This window comes from Thunnus maccoyii, chromosome 18, assembly GCF_910596095.1.
Source record: "Thunnus maccoyii chromosome 18, fThuMac1.1, whole genome shotgun sequence".
Lineage (NCBI taxonomy): Eukaryota > Metazoa > Chordata > Actinopteri > Scombriformes > Scombridae > Thunnus > Thunnus maccoyii.
In genome coordinates, this window is record NC_056550.1 from 4,252,322 (window position 1) to 4,271,455 (window position 19,134).

A 19,134-nucleotide genomic window follows, 5' to 3' on the forward strand; every position below is an offset into this window, starting at 1 on the left:
TTATGTAGCTATAAAGGGCTCATTCTAAGGTAATGAAAACACAACAATTCTTATTTTCAGGTGATTATACACTCTGCCAAGTCCATTCCACTAGATGCCACTAAATCTTACACACTGGTCCTTTAAATTTGATGTTGGCACTAGTTCCAACAGTAGAGGTGGTAAATTTATTGCATAACTGCCACAGTATGGTCCAATGACCATCATTTTGCAATGTAACCACTATGCTTTATGTTATAGAGTTGGGATATACAGTGAGTGTCTATAGGTGTCACTGTTTTTGTGTGTGTTTTGTCACAGTGGCTATCAGTACTCATGTGTTTCTTCCATGTTCTTCCCAGTCACTGTGTTTATAACAGCAAAATGGATGAACTTCCTTAAATGGTCAGTTCACCCAAATTACAAAAATAAATAAATAAAAAACTTATGTTCTTACTTACCTCTAGGGGTATTCAGCCATGCAGATAGCTTCTTCTTTTTTCTTTTTTTTTAGCCAGCTTTTGAATAATCTGTCTCAGAGATTTCTCCAGTGTAATAGAGGTCAATGGCATTCACAGCATTGAAAATTGATATAAAAATAAATAAATTAATAAACTGCTACATGGCTTTAAAAATCAGTGTTGCTGTTATTCTGGATAATTAACAAAACATACTTTTAAAGCTTTTATAGATCCCTACTAAAACTGTTAACAGCATGTTTCCGTCGACTATCCAGAGTAAAAGAAACACTGATTCTTGAAAAAGATGCTGCCGTTGGCATTTTATAATGTACATTTTCTATATATTGCACATTACAAACAAAATTAAATTTACCTCCTTTGGGATGCAAGCAGATATCTCAGACACAGGTATCTCAAAATCTGAACAAATAACACCAAAACTATCCGCATGCCTAGATACCACTAGATGTAAGTAAGAACATGTTTTTATTTATTTCTATTTATAGATGTACTTATTGTAATTTGGGTGAACTGCCCCTTTAAATACTCATTCTAGGTTAAAGACTGAATCATAAGATGCAATAATATTACTTATAGCAGAAAATAGCAGGACAGACTATTATTTATATTAAAAGTTATAAATTCAATATATATATCAATTATATATATTGCTCTTCTCTTCTCTTCTCTTCTCTTCTCTTCTCTTCTCTTCTCTTCTCTTCTCTTCTCTTCTCTTCTCTTCTCTTCTCTTCTCTTCTCTTCTCTTCTCTTCTGGCATTTCCACTTCTTTTCTCCTAATGCCTTTATTTCTTCTCTCCTCTGTTGTGAGCCCCTCAGGGCAGGACTCATAAAACATTCAACTGCTGCTTTTCTTTGTCACCTGCTGCGGCGCGCCAACAAATAACTTCTCCCCATGAAACCAAATGTCACTGGAACCTTTTAAAGTTAGTAATTTAGTCACCTGAGGGGAGTTTAATGCACTGCTAGCAGTTAGGACTTTATCTTATTCTTCCCTCCACTTTCTGTCTCCCTCACTCCCTTCCTCCTGCGTGTCTGTCCTCTGTGTAAATAGAATGCTGGCGCCATCATATGGTCACACAAGGCCATTATATATGTATTTATCTATTTCTTTCATAAATCCCTGCCCCATGTACACAGTAATGTAGGCTACAAATATTATTTTCTGAAAATCAAAAACTTTATTTTGTTTCATCAAATTATACAAATTACAAACAATTATAAAATAAATAATCTCTTCATTTTGTTATCGTAAACGTTGCTCATTGTAGACAGTCTTTTAGTGGAAGCGTGTGTGTGTGTGAGCATAAAAACATATGCATGTTTATTTAAGGTCATGTGTGTATTAGTCTGTGTGGTCCTCCTCTGTCTTGTCCTTGGTGATGGGAAATTCCAACGATGTCCTGAACCGAATGGGCACCTCATGCTCTTCACTGATTGGCTGTTTGGCCACAGGGGCGTGGATACGCAGCTGTCCGTCATCCATCAGGGAGCAGGATAGGCCGGACAGATCCAGGTGAGGAGGCAAGTCGATCTTTTGGGCAAATCCCATCTGAGAGGAGGCCGAGGAGCAGAAGGAAGCGCTGGAGGAGGAGGAGGAGCAGGACTGAGTCTCCTCGGCTCCGGCCTGCTTCATGGCCACCACTGCCAGGCTGCGCCCCTCCAGTTTGACTGTGATGTCACTGGGGGCATAACCGCGTGCATCTAGGGTCACCAGGAGGTCACTGTTGTTTTCTGTATCCTGCAGGGCTTCCTTTTGCAGCTCTGAGCTGGGAGTTTCTTTCAGCTGCTCTTTACCGTCACTCAGCCTGAAAGAGAATCAGAATCTGGATCAAAATCAGCTCCCTGACTCTACTGGTCTAAAACATAAGCCAGGCAAGGTGTAGCTACTTCTGAGATAGCCAGTTACTGTACATACCTGGAGAAAGAGGAGGAAATGAAGGGCAAAGGGCTAAGTTTGAGCAGGTGGGGCCCATTGTGAAGCTCCCTCAGGAGGCTGTTGGCCAGCGTGACTCTGCGGTTGAAGAAGTCTTGCTGCAGCGAGGAGAGAGACTCATGATGCAGCGGCCACAGCAGCCGCTCCTGGCTGAAGAAAGGGTCATTGCCAAACAGGCTGTTCAAGGCTGCGTGCTGGGACATCATGTCAGAAGACAGTTCTTGATAAAAACCTTGTTTATAAGGCAAGCTATGAGTGTTGCGTATCCTTGCCGCTTTGGCTTGAGATTCTTCAGATTCCCCTTCTCAGACTTGATATCTCAAGGCTCCAGTGAAGAGTAAGAGCTCAGAGTCTCTTAAGTTTCTTCTGTGTTGTTAGTCCTCTTTCAAGTAGTTTGGGACATCACACAAGACTTCTCTCCTTTATATACTCCAGCTGCCCTGCTTCGTCCCTCCCACTGAGCTATTTACAACCCATGAGCTCACTGCTGTTAGTTCGCATGTGCCAGCGAGGTCAGGAATGCCCTGCAACTCATCAAAAGGCTAAAGACAGCTCATGGTCATACTCCTGGCTGTTTGAGTTTGTGTGCATGTGGCCATGTTCACACTGCTATCCTAATTGTGTTTTTTTCTCTCTTAATATATGATGTAGATACAGATTTCTAAAGTGTGTGAATATAAAAATGGTTAGCTTGTTGGCCATTTTTAATTCTGCAGAATAAGAATATCTGGGATGATAGTGAAAAGAGTTCATTCGTGTGAAATAACTGAAACTGAAACACTTTATTGAAAGCAAAAAAACAAAACAAAACAAACAAACCCTCCAGCAAGTGTAAAAAAGGATTATGTGATACTGACATTTAACTGGATATCATTGTTTCCTTCCAAATTTGTGTTTGTGATTTTAAATATTTGATGGCTACCAAAACTCTGTTTGTTTTCAGTTTTCATCCTGAACAGATGGGATATAACATATATACAGTATATATCATAACCTCTTTATATCCAGCGTCCACTGTAATAGGCAGTTCAGGTTCAGGTTTAAGCCAATAAAATTGTACTTTTTAAGATTTGACTTCTGCATAGTTACTAAGTAGACTCTAACCAACGTTAACCAACATTAAATGTCAAGTTTTGTGTTACTGGATTAAAAAAAAGAATGTACATCCCAATGGAAATTAGAATAACATAAAACAAAACAGAAGACTGAGAACAATATTATTCTGATGGTTAATGAAGAAAGGACAGCTGATTTTTTCTTGCAACAAAGAGTTATTTTAGATGATATCAAGATAATCTTCAAATTATCAAGTTATTATAATATTTTACTTTTAGTTACAGAGGTTCTTAAGCTAAATGTACATTCTCTACTTGGATTTGGAGAACAAGGAGGAACATTCTGTCAAGACTGAGATAATTTTGTAAATGTGGACATTAGATAAATAGTTCCTGAAAATGGTAACAATGTATGACATGAGTCATTGAATTTAGGGTAAGACAATGACATGCATGTACGGGGACAAAATGGCTAATGAGAATAAAATAGTAGGCCTACAAATGTATGTAGTAAACACTTGGAGGGTCTAAAGAAAGATTGTAAAGTTTATAATAACATTTAATTCTATACCATCTCAATGACAGTGTCCATTGATGTTGACATAAAAGGTTTAATTTAGCCTGTATGGAAGTCCATTTCTACCAGGAAAAGGGAAAAAATAAATGTTTTGCATGATAAAAATAAATATATACTTCTGTTGAGTCAAAATTACGGGTTAGTTAGTGAAAAATTTTGTATTTCATTTTTACCGTGCAGAACTTTTCATCCAGGTAGACATTATGTTGCCTCTAAAGCTCAATAATTACTGCAAAACATTATATATTTTGTTTATTTAAAACATCTTGTCATATCTTATTTATTTAAAACAAGAAATAACAGACACATAGTGGTTTTATGGGTTGGATGGTACGCAGATGTTGTTACTTTTGGACACAGCCAGGCGCTATTTCCTTGTTTGTGCTATGCTAAGCTAACCCAGCTGTTGGTGGTAGCTTCATATTTAGCCTACAGACACGAGAGTGGTATCAACTTCCTATCTAATTGTCAGCAGGAAAGTGAATAAGCATATTTCCCAAAATGGCAAACTATTCATTTACAGAATATATGCTGAAACTATAGTATGTCGGAGCTGCCATGACAAATGTTGTCATCCAAGCTAGTATTAGTTTGGACAACAAGACAAAAAAACTGAAATTCACTTTATTGCTGATGAGATGCCATTAATTGAAAAGTTTTACTTATCTAAAATATGTTCAAATCAAGTTGAAAGTGTAGGTATTAGAACAGATGTGTGGTCTTCTGCTGCTGTTACAGCTCACACACATTTTCATTATGTATGTGTTATATGCTCTATTTACATTTTTCTCTGAACAGATGCAAACTGAAATGCAAAAATCAGACCTGAGCAGCTGTTCAGAAATGAGCCTGCAGACCAGCAGTGTGAGCGAAGCCTCTCTTGTCTCAGGTTACAAGGCTTCATCACTGGTTCTTCGAGGGATGAGCTCAGTGCACTAACATCCCCTAGAGAGTCTGTCTGCGTGTGTGTGTGTGTGTGTGCATGTGTGTGTGTGTGAGGACAGTGTGCTAACATTACAAGGTGCCTGTGTCATATCTATTTGTGGCTGCCTAGGCGTCATACCGTAAACCTGCCTCCACATCATTGGCTCAAACTGTGATGTAGCTCGCATGTGATTGGCTCATTGTGGTTTTTGCCACCTCTGCTTGTCACAGTGTGTTGAGGCAAAATAGACAAATTTATATCAATCTATCTATTGTTTCTATATATTTTTGTTTAATCAATTAAACATTTTGTCAACAGTGTTGGTGTGGATGAATTCAATGTAACCTAATACAACTGCTAAGCATTTAATATTACTAATGTAAAATGTGTTTAGTTTTTGTTGACAGGGTCACAGAGGTGTTGTCACTTTTATGGCTTTGTGTTTTAGTTGTACTGGAATGTGATATCTGTTTATGGTCATGATGTGGATACAAAGATTTTGACTAAAGTGGGACAGATTAAGACATCATCAGACTGAAGAAAAGACAGATAGTCAGCTTTGAGTCATAAAGAGGGCTACCGCAAAAATAAGGAAGTGTGTCAGTGAACCAAGGGATGCCAGGAACAGAAATAGAAAGGGAGGTTCAAGATGGCTGCCTTTTCCTCAGCTATAAATTACTGGACTATTATTACACCACCCAGTCTGGTCAGTATTTATGGTTGTATGAGACCATCCTGCTTAAGACTCCCCATGGTTATATCTGGGTTATGTGTGTGTATGTGCATGTGCAAAGAGATGGACAAGAAAACAAATGACTTCATTAAGAAATTTTTTTTAAACAAAATAGGTATCTATAAGTAAGCTATGTTTTCAACATTAATCACTTTAGATGTAGCCTTTAAAACAATATTTCAAAATAAAAATGTACAATTTATGTATTTGAATTATGTCTTCAAATGATTTCATACAACAACAACAAAGATATTACCCAGCAAAAGAAAAACAATAACAAAAACAAAGACACTTTTTCATTACTGATCCACTTCTCCACACCTCAACCCGAAACTCTGATAACATTATGCCTGATCATAAAAAATGTCATTTGACACAATAATTACAGTATGTTTATATGTATATATATATGTCAATAACACTAAGCAATTCGACATAAGATTAAAGATCCCCTCTGGACATGTTTTAAGAAATATAAAAACACGAATAAGCTTGAAATAATAATCATGTTTTGTTCAGAAAAATTGTTCAGTTACCATGTTAAAAAAATCCTCAAAATTACATCTACTCCTTCATTCTCATTGAAAAATCCACAATCAATGAATATACAAATATATTTTCATTTCAAAAAGTTTAACTGCTGCGCATAAGATGTCTCCTGCTTCACTATAAAGTCCAATCTCAGTGTCTAGCTAAATGACTAGCTTAGCCTACATTTACATAGTCATCTTCATCATCACTGGTTTCTTCTTCATCATCTTCTTCCTCTTCGTTGTCCTCTACACCGTGACAGAACTCCTCGGCATTTATGTAATTCACATCACTGTCCACGTCTTCATAATCACAACCTTCGTCCTCCACACTGTGACAGAACTCCTCGGCATTTATGTAATTCACATCCCTGTCCACGTCTTCATAATCATGACCTTCGTCACTCTCTGGCTGCTCATAATCATCACTCTCCTCTTCCTCCACTCCGCATGCTTGCTCTTTGAGTTTCATTTTGGTGCTCACTGGCTCAACGTTCTCATAGTCTTCCTCCTCCTCCTCATCCTCATCATCGCCGTAATGGTTCTCAACACTGACAGCCACTGGAAACCCGATCATTGGAACAAAAATGTGTCATGAATGTGAAATCAGTTTGTTAAAAGCACAAAATTCTTTGGATGAAAGTGTGTAGTGAAAACTGAGGAATTGTGTATCCTGGTGAGCACAGACCTGGAGTCAGAGCGAGGGCTACGGGCTGTTTGGCTTGTCGTCTTCTCCTGCGGACCAGACAGACCACCAACAAGACCAGCAGGAGCAGCAGCAGACTCCCAGCGGCTACTGAAGACATCAACAGCAACAACGGCACTATAGGAGGAAAAAACATAGTCAAGGTTATGTTCGTTCTTCAAAACATACCTGATACTCTACAAGTATAATTTACTCCACAAGTAACTGCTGCAAGATTGTTTCACTGACAGAACTTCTACACTTTTTTATGAGAGTACTTTACTACTGTTTGGCTCACCTGCAGTTGTCTGTCAACATTCTCAGTCATCCAAATGCAGCTGGACTTGCTTTACATTCTTGAAAACCAATCATCTCTCATCCTAAAGACTTTTTCAGTTCTGACTGACTGGGGGGAGTCCCAGGCATTAACCCTCTTCAGGATTAACACATTGGGTCATTCACACAGTTGTATATGAATTGTTTTTGTTGGGTTTTTTTTTTTTTTTTGTAGAACTGAGTTTCATTGTGTGTGAACACACCTTAACAACAATACATAGGCCTACATTTAGAAAATTTTAATGTAATGTAGTGTTTGGGTGCAATGAGGAAGCACTCAACCATTTAGAGATATTTTATATGGTATTTATTTGTTCTTTTTTCCGTCTTTCATGACTATACAAAACTGCATCCTCTGCATACACTTGCACTTTAGTTCCAGAACAGTCTGCAGGCAGGTCCTCTATACCAGTGGTTCTCAAACTTTTTCCTGTCAAGCACCCCTAAACTGACACAAAATAGACCATGGACCTCCATTTGATATTTTTTGTCCAAGGGTCCCCAATGTGATAGGATTTTTGCTTTTAGATGTTTTATTACAGAAAGTCTATAAAACCCTTGACCAAAATAGTCAGACATTCTGTCATTGTGTTACTTATAGATGGAATTACAGTGAAAATAAATTATTCCCTTTTTTGCTTGGGACTCCCTGGAACCCTCTTAAGGACCCCTGGGGGTCCCCAGACCCCACTTTGAGAACCACTGCTCTATACAGACTGTAAACGGATTGTGTAAGAATAAGGTAAATTGGTGGATCCCAGTGTTGTACAGGAGGGACCATTTGGCCGCTGTTAATGAAATAATATTTAATCCAGGAAAGTGCTTCATTAACTTAACATCCAGTTTTTCCCTTTTTTTAAATTTCCATTTAAATAGCTTTTTAAGGTTAGAAAAATATCTTACTTCACTCTGTCTGACAGTATCGAATATATTGTGCCTCATCCTGTTTTATCTCTTCATTGAAACTATGTATGATGTTAACACTCCCAGTCCCCCGGCCATGGACCAGTGCCAGACCATCAAACATTTGCAACCAGGTCACAAGGAAATAATATTTTGGGGTTTTGGGGCAAAAAACAATGAAAAACAATTATGTAACATTACAGTCAAGTAAATTAAAGTCAGCCCTCAAAGGGCTTTACAATCTGTACAGCACATAACACCCTCTATCCTAGGTTCAGTGAACATGGCACAGTCTGCGTTTTTTCTCATCACTACTCAACCATTCACCTAACAACAATAACTGTCACCACCATCTTTACGCACGCAGCAGTTCATGAAATCAGTATAAAGCCAGTTGTTTGCTGAAAGGTCTATTTGTATTTTTTTTAAATTTAGTAAGTAAACACAATAGAATACAGACCACATAAGTTCAGTTTCTGTTTCTTGTTTAGTTTCGTTTTTATGCTCGCCCACGCTCTGTTTTGTGTGTTCCTGTTTCTCTGTGTGTGTGTGTCTCTATGCTGTTCTCTAATTTATATCGAGGCTTTTCGGTGTGGTGGGAGGATAAATAGAAGGAGATCATGCCTGAACCAAAACTTCGGTGGTTGATAATTACAGTATGTATGTGAACCCACAAACTTTATCTTCCAGTGTGCGTACTGAAAGGGTATGGAGAGTAATTAGCACCAGTGGGTCATATTTAGTTGTGTTTAAGTTAACAATATAAATAGGTTATGTGACTCTGGTACATTGGCAAATGTATCATTCAGCTATTGTTCATAAAATATATCAATGCATAGCTTAAATTCTACAGTCTACTTACATGTAATGATGACAATAATCGGTGCTGTCTCTGTTGAACTGAACTTCTGCCCAGACAGAGTGACTTCATACACACAGCTGTAGTTGCCCTGGTGTTCATACTCAGCCTCAGGGAAGTTAAAGGAGGCTGAGAGGTTGACTGCTGGCTTTGTGTAATTAACGTTGGAGCCAGAGAAGATGAGAGAGAAATGGCCTTCACGATAGATGGAGTTAATGGAGCAGGTGAAGACAAAGCTGGAACTCCTGGTGACCTCTGCACCCTCAGGACCCCAGACCAGCTTTCTGTTAGGAGATGTCAGGGAGATACTGGGCTGCTGCAGTCTCACTGGGTAGAAAAAAGGGTACACAGGATTTAAAAAATATACATTTTTTTAAAAATATACATTTAAAAAAATATACATTTTTAAATCAGCAAAGATGAGATTTATTCTGAATTCTGGATATTCAAGCTAAATTATTCTAAAAAAAACATTTCACAAGACAATCAATGCATTTTTCTAAAAATGAAAGAAAAATGAAGGTAAAAACAAAGAACCGAGGATAAGTGATGATACTATGATTTTCACTTGGAAGTGTGTGTAGCACTGGAATAATTATAGACTTTTTAGTTGATGATTATTATCATTCGATACACTGATTTGCTTTGAAAAACATAAATGTTAAATAAAATTAGCTTGCTTATGTATTAATAAATATTGGCAAAACATCTTAAAATTATCATTTAAATGCCAATTAAGAATTTTACAATACTATTATTCTAATAAAATAATGAAAGGAGAAAAAATTGACAGAATTAATATTAAAAAAAAACATACTTTTGAACATATTCAGAGGGCTTTTATATTTTTCTTGCTGTTCCATTTACTAACATGCCTTCTTCTAATAATTATTAAGCAACCTGATCTGTTGTAATGTTTAGTTTTTTAAATAACTATGTGTTATAGGTATATAGCTGCTACCTTAGTGGCAGCTAATAGAGATCCAAATAAAGAATAAGAATTTTCCTTTTTATTGCTTTTCATAGAGCTTGACTGCTTCCAAGTCTTCGTGCAGAGAGGTGAAAATGAGATCAGTCTTCTCATTAAACTCAAAACAGTAAAAAAACAAATATAATTGTTGCCAAAATGCAGACAAAGACAATGCGATTTTGTGTGTGTGGTGTTTATGGACATTATTGTTCCATGTGCAACAGAAAGGGAGCCACTTATCAATGGAAAACAGTGAAATCTCTGGGGTCACCTCAGAAAACAAAGCAATGAAGAATAGCAATGAACCTTCTTGGAAACCATTTGACTGGTTATTTGTTTTCTATTTTGAAACTTAAGCGACATTCCAGTTGCAGTTTGACTTCTCACTTTATACTAAAACATGGCCGTTTCCTCTTGTTCTTTAGCTTTTTATATTCTTAATGACATGTCACTTAAGTTTTTCAGCAGCTACATAAAATATTTTGAAGGGAGATTTTAGGATTGTCTTCACTCTTACTAATACTAATTACTTCTAGTGCTGGTTATATAGTATTTTTGAGTTCTTTTAACTTTTTGAAACACAATTTTTAAACATGACAGCAAAAACAGTTGCATCACAATTTGTTTTGTTATGACGCTAATGCCTTTTATCTTGTGATGTTTTCAGACAGATTTGATGGTGTTGCTGCACTACTGTTGTGTGATTCTTGTTTTGTTTTATGAGTTAATGTATTGATTAATTTGCTTTTCTTACCAGTGATAGAGAGTCTGACAGAGTCACTTAGAGGGGAGTTGAAGTTTCGTCTTGAACCACTTATCTCATACTGACACTGGTACGATCCCTCATTATCAAAGTTCACATTAGGTATGTTGAAGGTAGCAGAGTTGCTACTTGACAATTGGGTCATTCTGAATGACCCTGAGGTCTTCTTCAGAATGAATGTTCCACCTAAATGCTGAGTTGAGATTGAACAAGTGATGCCGACGTTCTGACCCCAGTTAACCTCACCAGCAGGATTCATGGAGATGCTGGGCTTTGGGAAGCTCACTGAAAAAGCAACACAATATTAAATGTGTTAAATGTGTTGCCTTTGAGCTGAGCTTTATATTCTGCACTCTTATTAAGTTGCTTGATTTCCATTGATTATATACACAAGTGAATAAAACATCAAGACTTAGATCTTACCAGTAACAGAGAGTGTGACAGAGTCACTCAGGGGGGAGCTGAATGATTGACTTGAAATGCTTTTCTCATACTGACACTGGTACGATCCCTCATTATCAAAGTTCACATTAGGGATGTTGAAGGTTGCAGGGTTTCTACTTGATGTTTGAGTTTGTCTGTATGAACCTGAGGTCTTCTTCAGATTGAATGTTCCACCTGAAAGCTGAGTTGAGACTGAACAAGTGATGCCGACGTTCTGACCCCAGCTAACCTCACCAGCAGGATTCATGGAGATGCTGGGCTTTGGGAGATCCACTGAAAAAAAAAGCACAGTAATCAATGTGAGTCACAGCATTCAGTGTTATATCATTGATTCACATTTGCTTTGCCTTTTATTTCAGAGCTCAGTGAGCATGTAGTGGTAAAGCAACCACCTGAGGCAACTATTGTGGGCAGAATTTGACACACATCAACTATCAAATAATCACCAAGTCACAAGCTTTGTTTATCCAATCCTTAAATTGGATTCATGATAAATGATTAAAAAAATAATAAAAAAAACAACATATGTATAAGGCACTCCCGTCTCTTTTAGCTTTATTATATTTCAGCCTCTTAACAAGTTCTAACTGGGGGAGTCATGATCATTTACTTGTTATATACAGTGACAATAAAAACATATAAAACGTAAATGTTCTGCATTGAAAATCCAACTTCAGTGAAACTAAACAAGTAGTACATGTACTTAAAGTAAGCAGTTAATTTTATCTACTTTATACACATTTAAGTAATTTATTCTTGTGGTTCCAAACTTAGGGGTCAGGCCCCTCCAATAGGTCATCATATAAATCTGAGGGGTCGAGGCATGATTAACGGGAGAGGAAAGAAGAAAAAACAAAGTTCCGCCACACAAATGATAATCTTTTCTCTCTTTTTTTTAAAAGGGGACATATTACTACATACTATATTTATATTCTAGGGCTCTCTTGGAATATCTTTGCATGATTTACAGTTTAAAAAGGTCTTATACTGACCCTTTTTTGGAAGCATTTGTACATATTCTTCTTTATACTTTTTTTTACTGACCCTTTATGCAGCCCCTCACTTCAGCCTCTGTCTGAAACAGGCTGTTTTAGCTTCTGTCTCTCTCAATGAGCCCACTCTGTTCTGATTGGTTAGCTCCCCAAAACTGTGCCTTGACTGACTTCATGTGGCTCATGAGGTTATGCACATACTGCAGTAGTAGTAGGATTTCACTTTTTGTTCTTTACTTGAAATGGAAACTTATCAAATACATCCATACATGTTTGAGCTGGAAGGTGATTCCAAAATATGAGAGAGGACAACGTAAACAACACATGAAAAGACCTTAGCAGTAACCTTAGCAACCAAGGCTACAGAACAGACAGCCATTTGTGGGCAAGTCTGACCTCATCATGAGGAGGAAGTAGAGGTAACTATGCAGACGAAGTGTTCAGGGCAGGTTGAAGCCCTGGCTTTTGACTTGCAGGGAGCATTTTTTACTTATGTTCACCTCAAGTTTTGGAACTTTGACCATGTTTAACATAAACATCCGACAGCAGTACATAAATAACAGAAAATCACAAAAAGTATAATGTGTACCTTTGAACTTTTATCAAATGTTTACTTTTTTATGAAATTTTCCTCTTTGAGTCTCAAACTGTTTATTACTTTAAATTTTGTTTATTATTTTTAATGAAATTGCAGCACTGGAGAAAATGTTCTTTGGGTGATACTTCAAAGATAGACTGTCAGTGGAGAATTCCTTTAACAGTGTCTCTTAACAGTAACAATATAAAACACTTTCTATATTGGTCCACTTTGGGGAACTGCTTGGTTTTCCCAAATGTCAGCTTAACATTGTGCAGACTTTATAAAAATCTTGTCAGTGTAGCTTTTCTGCTAAATTAGAAAAGAGTCATTTTGCAACTATGTGTCTCCTTGTATGTAACACTTTGAGATTAAAGTGATCAGTATTGTGTCACATGGCCCCTCAGACTGCCAATCAGTCTGTTTTTATATTATTATAACATACAGTATATCATGTAAGTGATTAAAATGTTTTCTCACCTGAACAGACGACACCAGCGTCCTCACTGTGTTGACAGTTGTGTGTCCCAAATCCACTGTGTCGACACTCAGTTAGAGACCTTTCACTGCCTGAACAGCTCACTTCATCAAGCCAGATTTTTCCTGTTCCTTCACCAAAGCGGGCTGATTGAGGGGCCTCCAGTGACGTCCCACAGCCCAGCTGCCTGCAAACCACCTTAGCATCATTTATGTCCCAGTTGTCATCACAGACTGTTCCCCAGGCGTTGTTGTGATAGATTTCAACTCTTCCAGAGCACCGAGTGGACCCAGGCCCAGCTAATCTGATCTGATCACCTAGGCACAGAACACAGAAGACAAACTAATAAAGGATAGAACAAGTATCTCTTGTGTGTGTATCTTAAGAGCAGTTTTACCAAAACCATTATTATTGATTCTATTAAATGACAGCAAACATTATTAGCAGTAAAAAAAAGTGATACATGCAGATACATTATCAACACTAAACCAACCACTAGTAATATGAACCTGCACAAACGATTTCAATACATGATATTATATTATCCATTTCACAAGTAGGTTTTCTGAGACTTGTGGCAGAGTTTGGTGAATCTTGGAGGGAAACACTTGGAGGAGTCACTGTTACTTGGTTTTTATGTCAGAAGCCTTGAACCAGCAGGGCTTTGAAAAGAGGCTCTAATGAAAAGCAAGGCAAGGCAGCTTTATTTGTATAGCACATTCATACACTGGGACAAGTCAAAGTGCTTTACAGAGTAATAGAAATACAGTAAAGGTAAAAGATTTACAATTGAAACGTGGAAATGCACATACAAGAGATACAAAAGATAAAATACTTAAAAAGTATAAAAGATAAAGTAAAAAAAGGTAAAGTATTTAAAAACCAGTGCAGTTCAAATCAAGTGAAATAGAAAGATCACCGTGTTTTGTTCTAACTCTTGAGACAGCCAGTAGGCCAGCCCCAGATGTGCGGAGGCTCATATGGCACAAGCATGTCAGAGATGAACAGTATTTGGGACCAGAGCCACAGATTTGTAGAGAAGTAGCAAAGGAGTTTCCTTATATAGTCCTGTTTGTGCTATCAGATGCTCTTTTCACACACACTCACATCTTGTGCTAAAGCCTTGATGCATGAAGAAAGCAGAAGAGAAGAAGAGGCCTGAGGTCTGGTTTGGTGGGAAAGGACAGAGGCAGGCTGTATGTACTACATACATGACTGAAAATATTTTGGTAGGAAACATTTTGCAAAAGTTGTCATTAATATTCCTGCTTGGTATCACTCAAACAGACTGTTGAAGAAACAAACTACTATCGTCACAACTGCCAGTAAGATATAATGCTTTTCACAGTTATCAAATGCTCGATCCACACTTACATCACAGTTTGATTAACAGTGGATTAAGAAACATTTCACACTTGCTACTCTGCTATTCAATGCGAAAAACATGCTGCAGAAAGTGGTTGCCAGCTGTTTTTCACTGCTGAATGGTGTTGACACACATCACAAGCCACACTGACTGGATGACACAACTGTTATAAATAAAGGTTTACAGTTATTATAAATACTTTATTCAAAAGTTTCTCACCTGAACAAACGACACCAGCGTCCTCACTGTGTCCACAGTCGTGTGTCCCAAATCCACTGTGTCGACACTCAGTTAGAGACCATTCACTGCCTGAACAGCTCACATCATCAAGCCAGATTTTTCCTGTTCCTTGACCAAATTGGGCTGATTGAAGGGCCTCCAGTGATGTCCCACAGCCCAGCTGCCAGCAAACCACCTTAGCATCATTTATGTCCCAGTTGTCATCACAGACTGTTCCCCAGGTATAGCTGTGATAGATTTCAACTCTTCCAGAGCACCGAGTGGACCCAGGCCCAGCTAATCTGATCTGATCACCTATAAGGCACAAAAGACGTAACACACAAAATTTTACAAATGAAGTAAACACTTAAAAAAGGATTTTATGCATCACACAGAGGAATGTACTGACCTGAAGCAGTTGAAGTTGAGGTGAGGAGAAGATAGACTATAGGAAAGAAAAAACACGACATGGCTCAATATATAAGCTGAAAAGTGCTGAGATGAAAATTGCCCTTTTTCTGATTTAGGTTCCTATTCTAATGAAACAAAGTCAAGAAACTTTAAAGTGAATTCCAAAAGTCCTCCTTCCTCTAAAATCTGTATACAGAAAAACAGTTGTTTAGAACGACATTTTAGAAAATGCATCAGGCTCAAATAGCAACGGTTTCTCTGTACAAAGACAGAGCCGACGACAGAAAACTGAACTAAAAACCGCCTTGTACAGAAACATTCACACTGCTTGTCCTTCCTGGATCACTTCCTCTTTCTCTTTCTGGTAATTTGTTTCTTTTTTTTTTTCTTCTTCTCACATTAAATATTCTGGAACCATAATGTACAAGGAACAAAAGTTGCAACACTCAAGCAACACATTTGTGTACAAAACTCACTTTTAAGCAAGCACTATACTTCTGAGTTATTACGTATGTCTTGTGTATTATGTCATCCACATTTTTACTATACGTTACTTACTTAAACTCTTAATGCTTAAGATTTTTGTAATGAAGTCAAACCCCATTTTTGATACTATTTGTGGACTGCATTTTTTCTGCAACAGCCATTCAAAATATTTAAATTCAGAGATTTTCTCTCTATATAGTGGCTTTTATTGGTAGTGTTGGAGTCTGCCATGGCAGCGCTGGATTCAGAGGCAATATCATGAGGGATTCACAGTAAACAATGCATGTATGTAAGCACAAGTTTATCTAATTAATAACAGCCTCATTGTATATTTCTCACCATATCAGAGCTATATTAAGTTACTGCTAATGCAAAGTAAAGATTTCCTTCTGCTGCTGCTTCACATTAAAAGTGTTCAACTGTCAAAACACAGGGTGGCTTTTATTGTGAAGCAGCCACAGGAAACAATGTGTTTGTCACCACAATTAGCACTCACAGCAATTGTTCATCAAAAGTGAGCTACAGAAGAAGTCATTTTAGGCATTTTTGTCATTTTTGTCATTCAGATAACTTTCTGCATTTGTAACACTTTTCTGTTTTTTGCTGTGTTTTCTCAATTTGCAGCGGTTTTTTTTTTTTGTTTGTTTCTCTTTTTTTTCAGAATGTTATGTGTGTTGTCAAATTGGTGAAGATGTTTTCTTCATTTGCTTTTTCTTTTGTCTATTTGCATGTTTTCTATGTTGCAGCTCTCAGAGCCACCAAAGGTTTCTTTTTTCATCCTTTCCAAAGGCAAAAACTGAAAGAGGAATGTAAGAGTTTGTTTGTCTGCTCTAACATAAACTGCAAATGTTAGCATATCTGGCTAACTGGCTTATGTGCTGTAGTGACCCAGCGTTACTAACAAGTCCACGGCCATTTCATACTATACTGGGAAGTCTGCTCTTGTCTACCTCTTTCTACAGGTGCTGTGAAATCTGTTTTCTGTTTGCTGAACCAGCAAATGTACAGATATTTTAATCAGTAATGTTGGAAACCTGCAGCTACAACCTGAATATCTCAGCAGCAAATAATCTGAAAGGCTGAATATGTATGATTAAATACACATACACCACTTTTACGCACAAGTTAACATTTTAAGAAATTATAAACTTTCCAGCTGGCTCCTACAGGTTGTAACAAAGCATTTAGTACAATTTAAGAACCTTCACAGTAGCATAATCTGATAGTTTATTGTTTAAGACTATCAGAGGTGGAACAGACTGAGGTTAGTAATTGTGCCCTTGATATACTGTAGCTATGACATAGCCAAAATAGAAGTAGAGGTCACATAGCCACACACAGCCAGTAACAGCAGATCATCTTTAAGCACGTCTTACTCACCACAAACCAGCAACATCCTGGTTCTTGCAAATAGTGCAGAGAAGCATCTGGGCTCAGGAGGGCTGGTACAGACACAGAAAGGCAGCACTACAGTGTACTGCTTGTGTTAGCAGTGACAGAATCTCTCTCACTGACACATTTCACTTTCATTTGCTGCACTGAAGCAAATTAAGAGGAATTGTAGGCTAGCATTTCACAGCCCATCCCCATGTTTTTAACACTGACATTTTTTTCCAGGCCACAAAGACAGCAGTTGCTTCTTTCCTACAGCTGGGAAAGTCAGACTGAAACTAGCACTAGTTCCTGCTCAGATATTACAAACTTATCATTAACACAAAATTCAGCTCCTCAAAGACTGTGGACCTGGAGGAGTATTACTTCTTTAGAATTATTTATTTTCTTATTGGTTTGTGTGTAGCTCCCAGTTTGTAGCCCCAGGGCTGGCTAAAGCCATAGGCCATATAGGCATTCGCCTTGGGTGCCACCTTGTCTGGTGGGCACTGGTCACCCTCAAAGAAAAATAAATAATTAAATAATTAAATAAACAAATAAATAAATAAATGAATAAAACTTCACCAGTGGACGCCCTTCCTCATTTTCTTTCCTGAGGTAACAAATGAACAAATAAAGAAAGGAAGAAATTTTGCACCTCTGTTCCTCACAATTTTTCATCTGCCCTCCACCTGAACTATGCACTATCTATGAAAGAGAGTAGTGGGACACATTTTATTTCATAATGAAAAGGTCCAAACCTTCAGGTGCGCAAGGAAGAAAACAGAGAAAAGAGGAGGAGGAAAATAAAGCCCAATATAGAAGTATATTGTGTTATGTTAATGTTAGACGTTTCCATTGTAGTAGCCTGCTAGCTAAGTAGCAATAAAGCTAATGCTAGGTAATGATACTACGATAGCTGCTATACTCAGATAATGTTACAGACTGAAGGATATGAGACTGAATGGCAAGCCAGTAGCTAGTTATCTGGAACCTGGAAACTGCTCCTTCCTAGAACGTAAGACATTGTTCTGAAATTTCACTGACCAACGCTATATCCATAAAAACATAGAATTCTGCACTGGGTTGCACCAGCTATATATAAGCTGGCATGAGGCACTTGGCATTGTTGCACATTGTAATAAACTAGATTGATATTGACATATTATATCAATAAATTAGGTTTATACTGGATTACTGTGTTGTAAAATGGCAGCAATTAATGAAAAAATGATTTTACCATCAGTGAGTTCTGTGACATTTTATGATTGACACCTACCCTAGGAGCATGTGTGTAACTATTTAGTTGTTACTCAGAGTAATGTTGGAACTTATCTCCGTGGTGCAAGCTTTTATTTTAGTAATGCAAATCCTAATCTCACCTAGGGCACCAAAATGGCTACAGCTGGCCCTGTGTAACCCTGTGCCAGCAAATAACCGCTGTTCTCTCTCTCTCTCTCTCTCTCTCTCTCTCTCTCTCTCTCTCTCTCTCTCTCTCTCTCTCTCTCTCTCTCTCTCTCTCTCTATCTCTCTTTCATTTTTTCATTTCAGAAGACATGATATCTGAAAATCTAATTATGCACCCACATATGTATGCATATGTGTAAATGGGTGTGTATATTCATATGCATTTGTGAGATGGATGACATTTTTTACTTTGGCTCCATTAATTGTGGTTTTTGACAGCAGAACAAGTTGGAAATATAACAGTTAAGATATTATCATCTTATAAAATTGATTTGGCTAATGTGTAATGAGTTGCCTATTTTCACATCCAACAGACACAGAGCAACACTAGCAATTATTTGGAGTCATGATTCTGGCAACCTGGGAATTGTTCAATGTTCACTCTCCTTTTAGCTCTGTTTTAGATTAATTGTTGTAGATTAGTAAGAGTTTTTTGCCTGCTGTGTCTGGAGACATGGTTGATGAGAGTGAAGTTACAGGCCATGAAACCAAAAAGATTAGCTAAAAGGTGCTAAAAGTCTCCATAGCGCTGAGGGAAACTGTAGAGTTTTGGCATTTTTTCATTGTTTTTGGGGTAGTCACGCCAAGCCATG

General features: G+C 37.6%; 2 protein-coding genes across 3 annotated transcripts; both read right to left on the reverse strand.

Annotated features, from left to right (window-relative positions):
* Positions 1-1,616: 1,616 nt before the first annotated feature.
* Positions 1,617-2,794, reverse strand: hspb9 (heat shock protein, alpha-crystallin-related, 9). Its single transcript, XM_042393979.1, has 2 exons — positions 2,377-2,794; positions 1,617-2,266 (listed from the first exon to the last, which is right to left on the reverse strand). The coding sequence occupies exons 1-2, from the start codon at positions 2,598-2,600 to the stop codon at positions 1,804-1,806; spliced, it is 687 nt and encodes a 228-aa protein (XP_042249913.1). The 5' UTR covers positions 2,601-2,794; the 3' UTR covers positions 1,617-1,803.
* A 3,059-nt stretch (positions 2,795-5,853) lies between these two features.
* LOC121884878 (deleted in malignant brain tumors 1 protein-like) lies at positions 5,854-17,557 on the reverse strand. 2 transcript variants are annotated; one of them, XM_042393961.1, is made up of 9 exons: positions 17,084-17,557; positions 15,216-15,251; positions 14,807-15,121; positions 13,224-13,538; positions 11,154-11,447; positions 10,722-11,015; positions 9,001-9,324; positions 6,903-7,037; positions 5,854-6,775 (listed from the first exon to the last, which is right to left on the reverse strand). In XM_042393961.1, the coding sequence occupies exons 1-9, from the start codon at positions 17,097-17,099 to the stop codon at positions 6,390-6,392; spliced, it is 2,115 nt and encodes a 704-aa protein (XP_042249895.1). In that variant the 5' UTR covers positions 17,100-17,557; the 3' UTR covers positions 5,854-6,389. The 2 variants fall into 2 exon arrangements, with proteins under 2 accessions (XP_042249895.1, XP_042249894.1); XM_042393960.1 differs by lacking the exon at positions 17,084-17,557 and having other exon boundaries at positions 15,216-15,559.
* Positions 17,558-19,134: the final 1,577 nt, after the last annotated feature.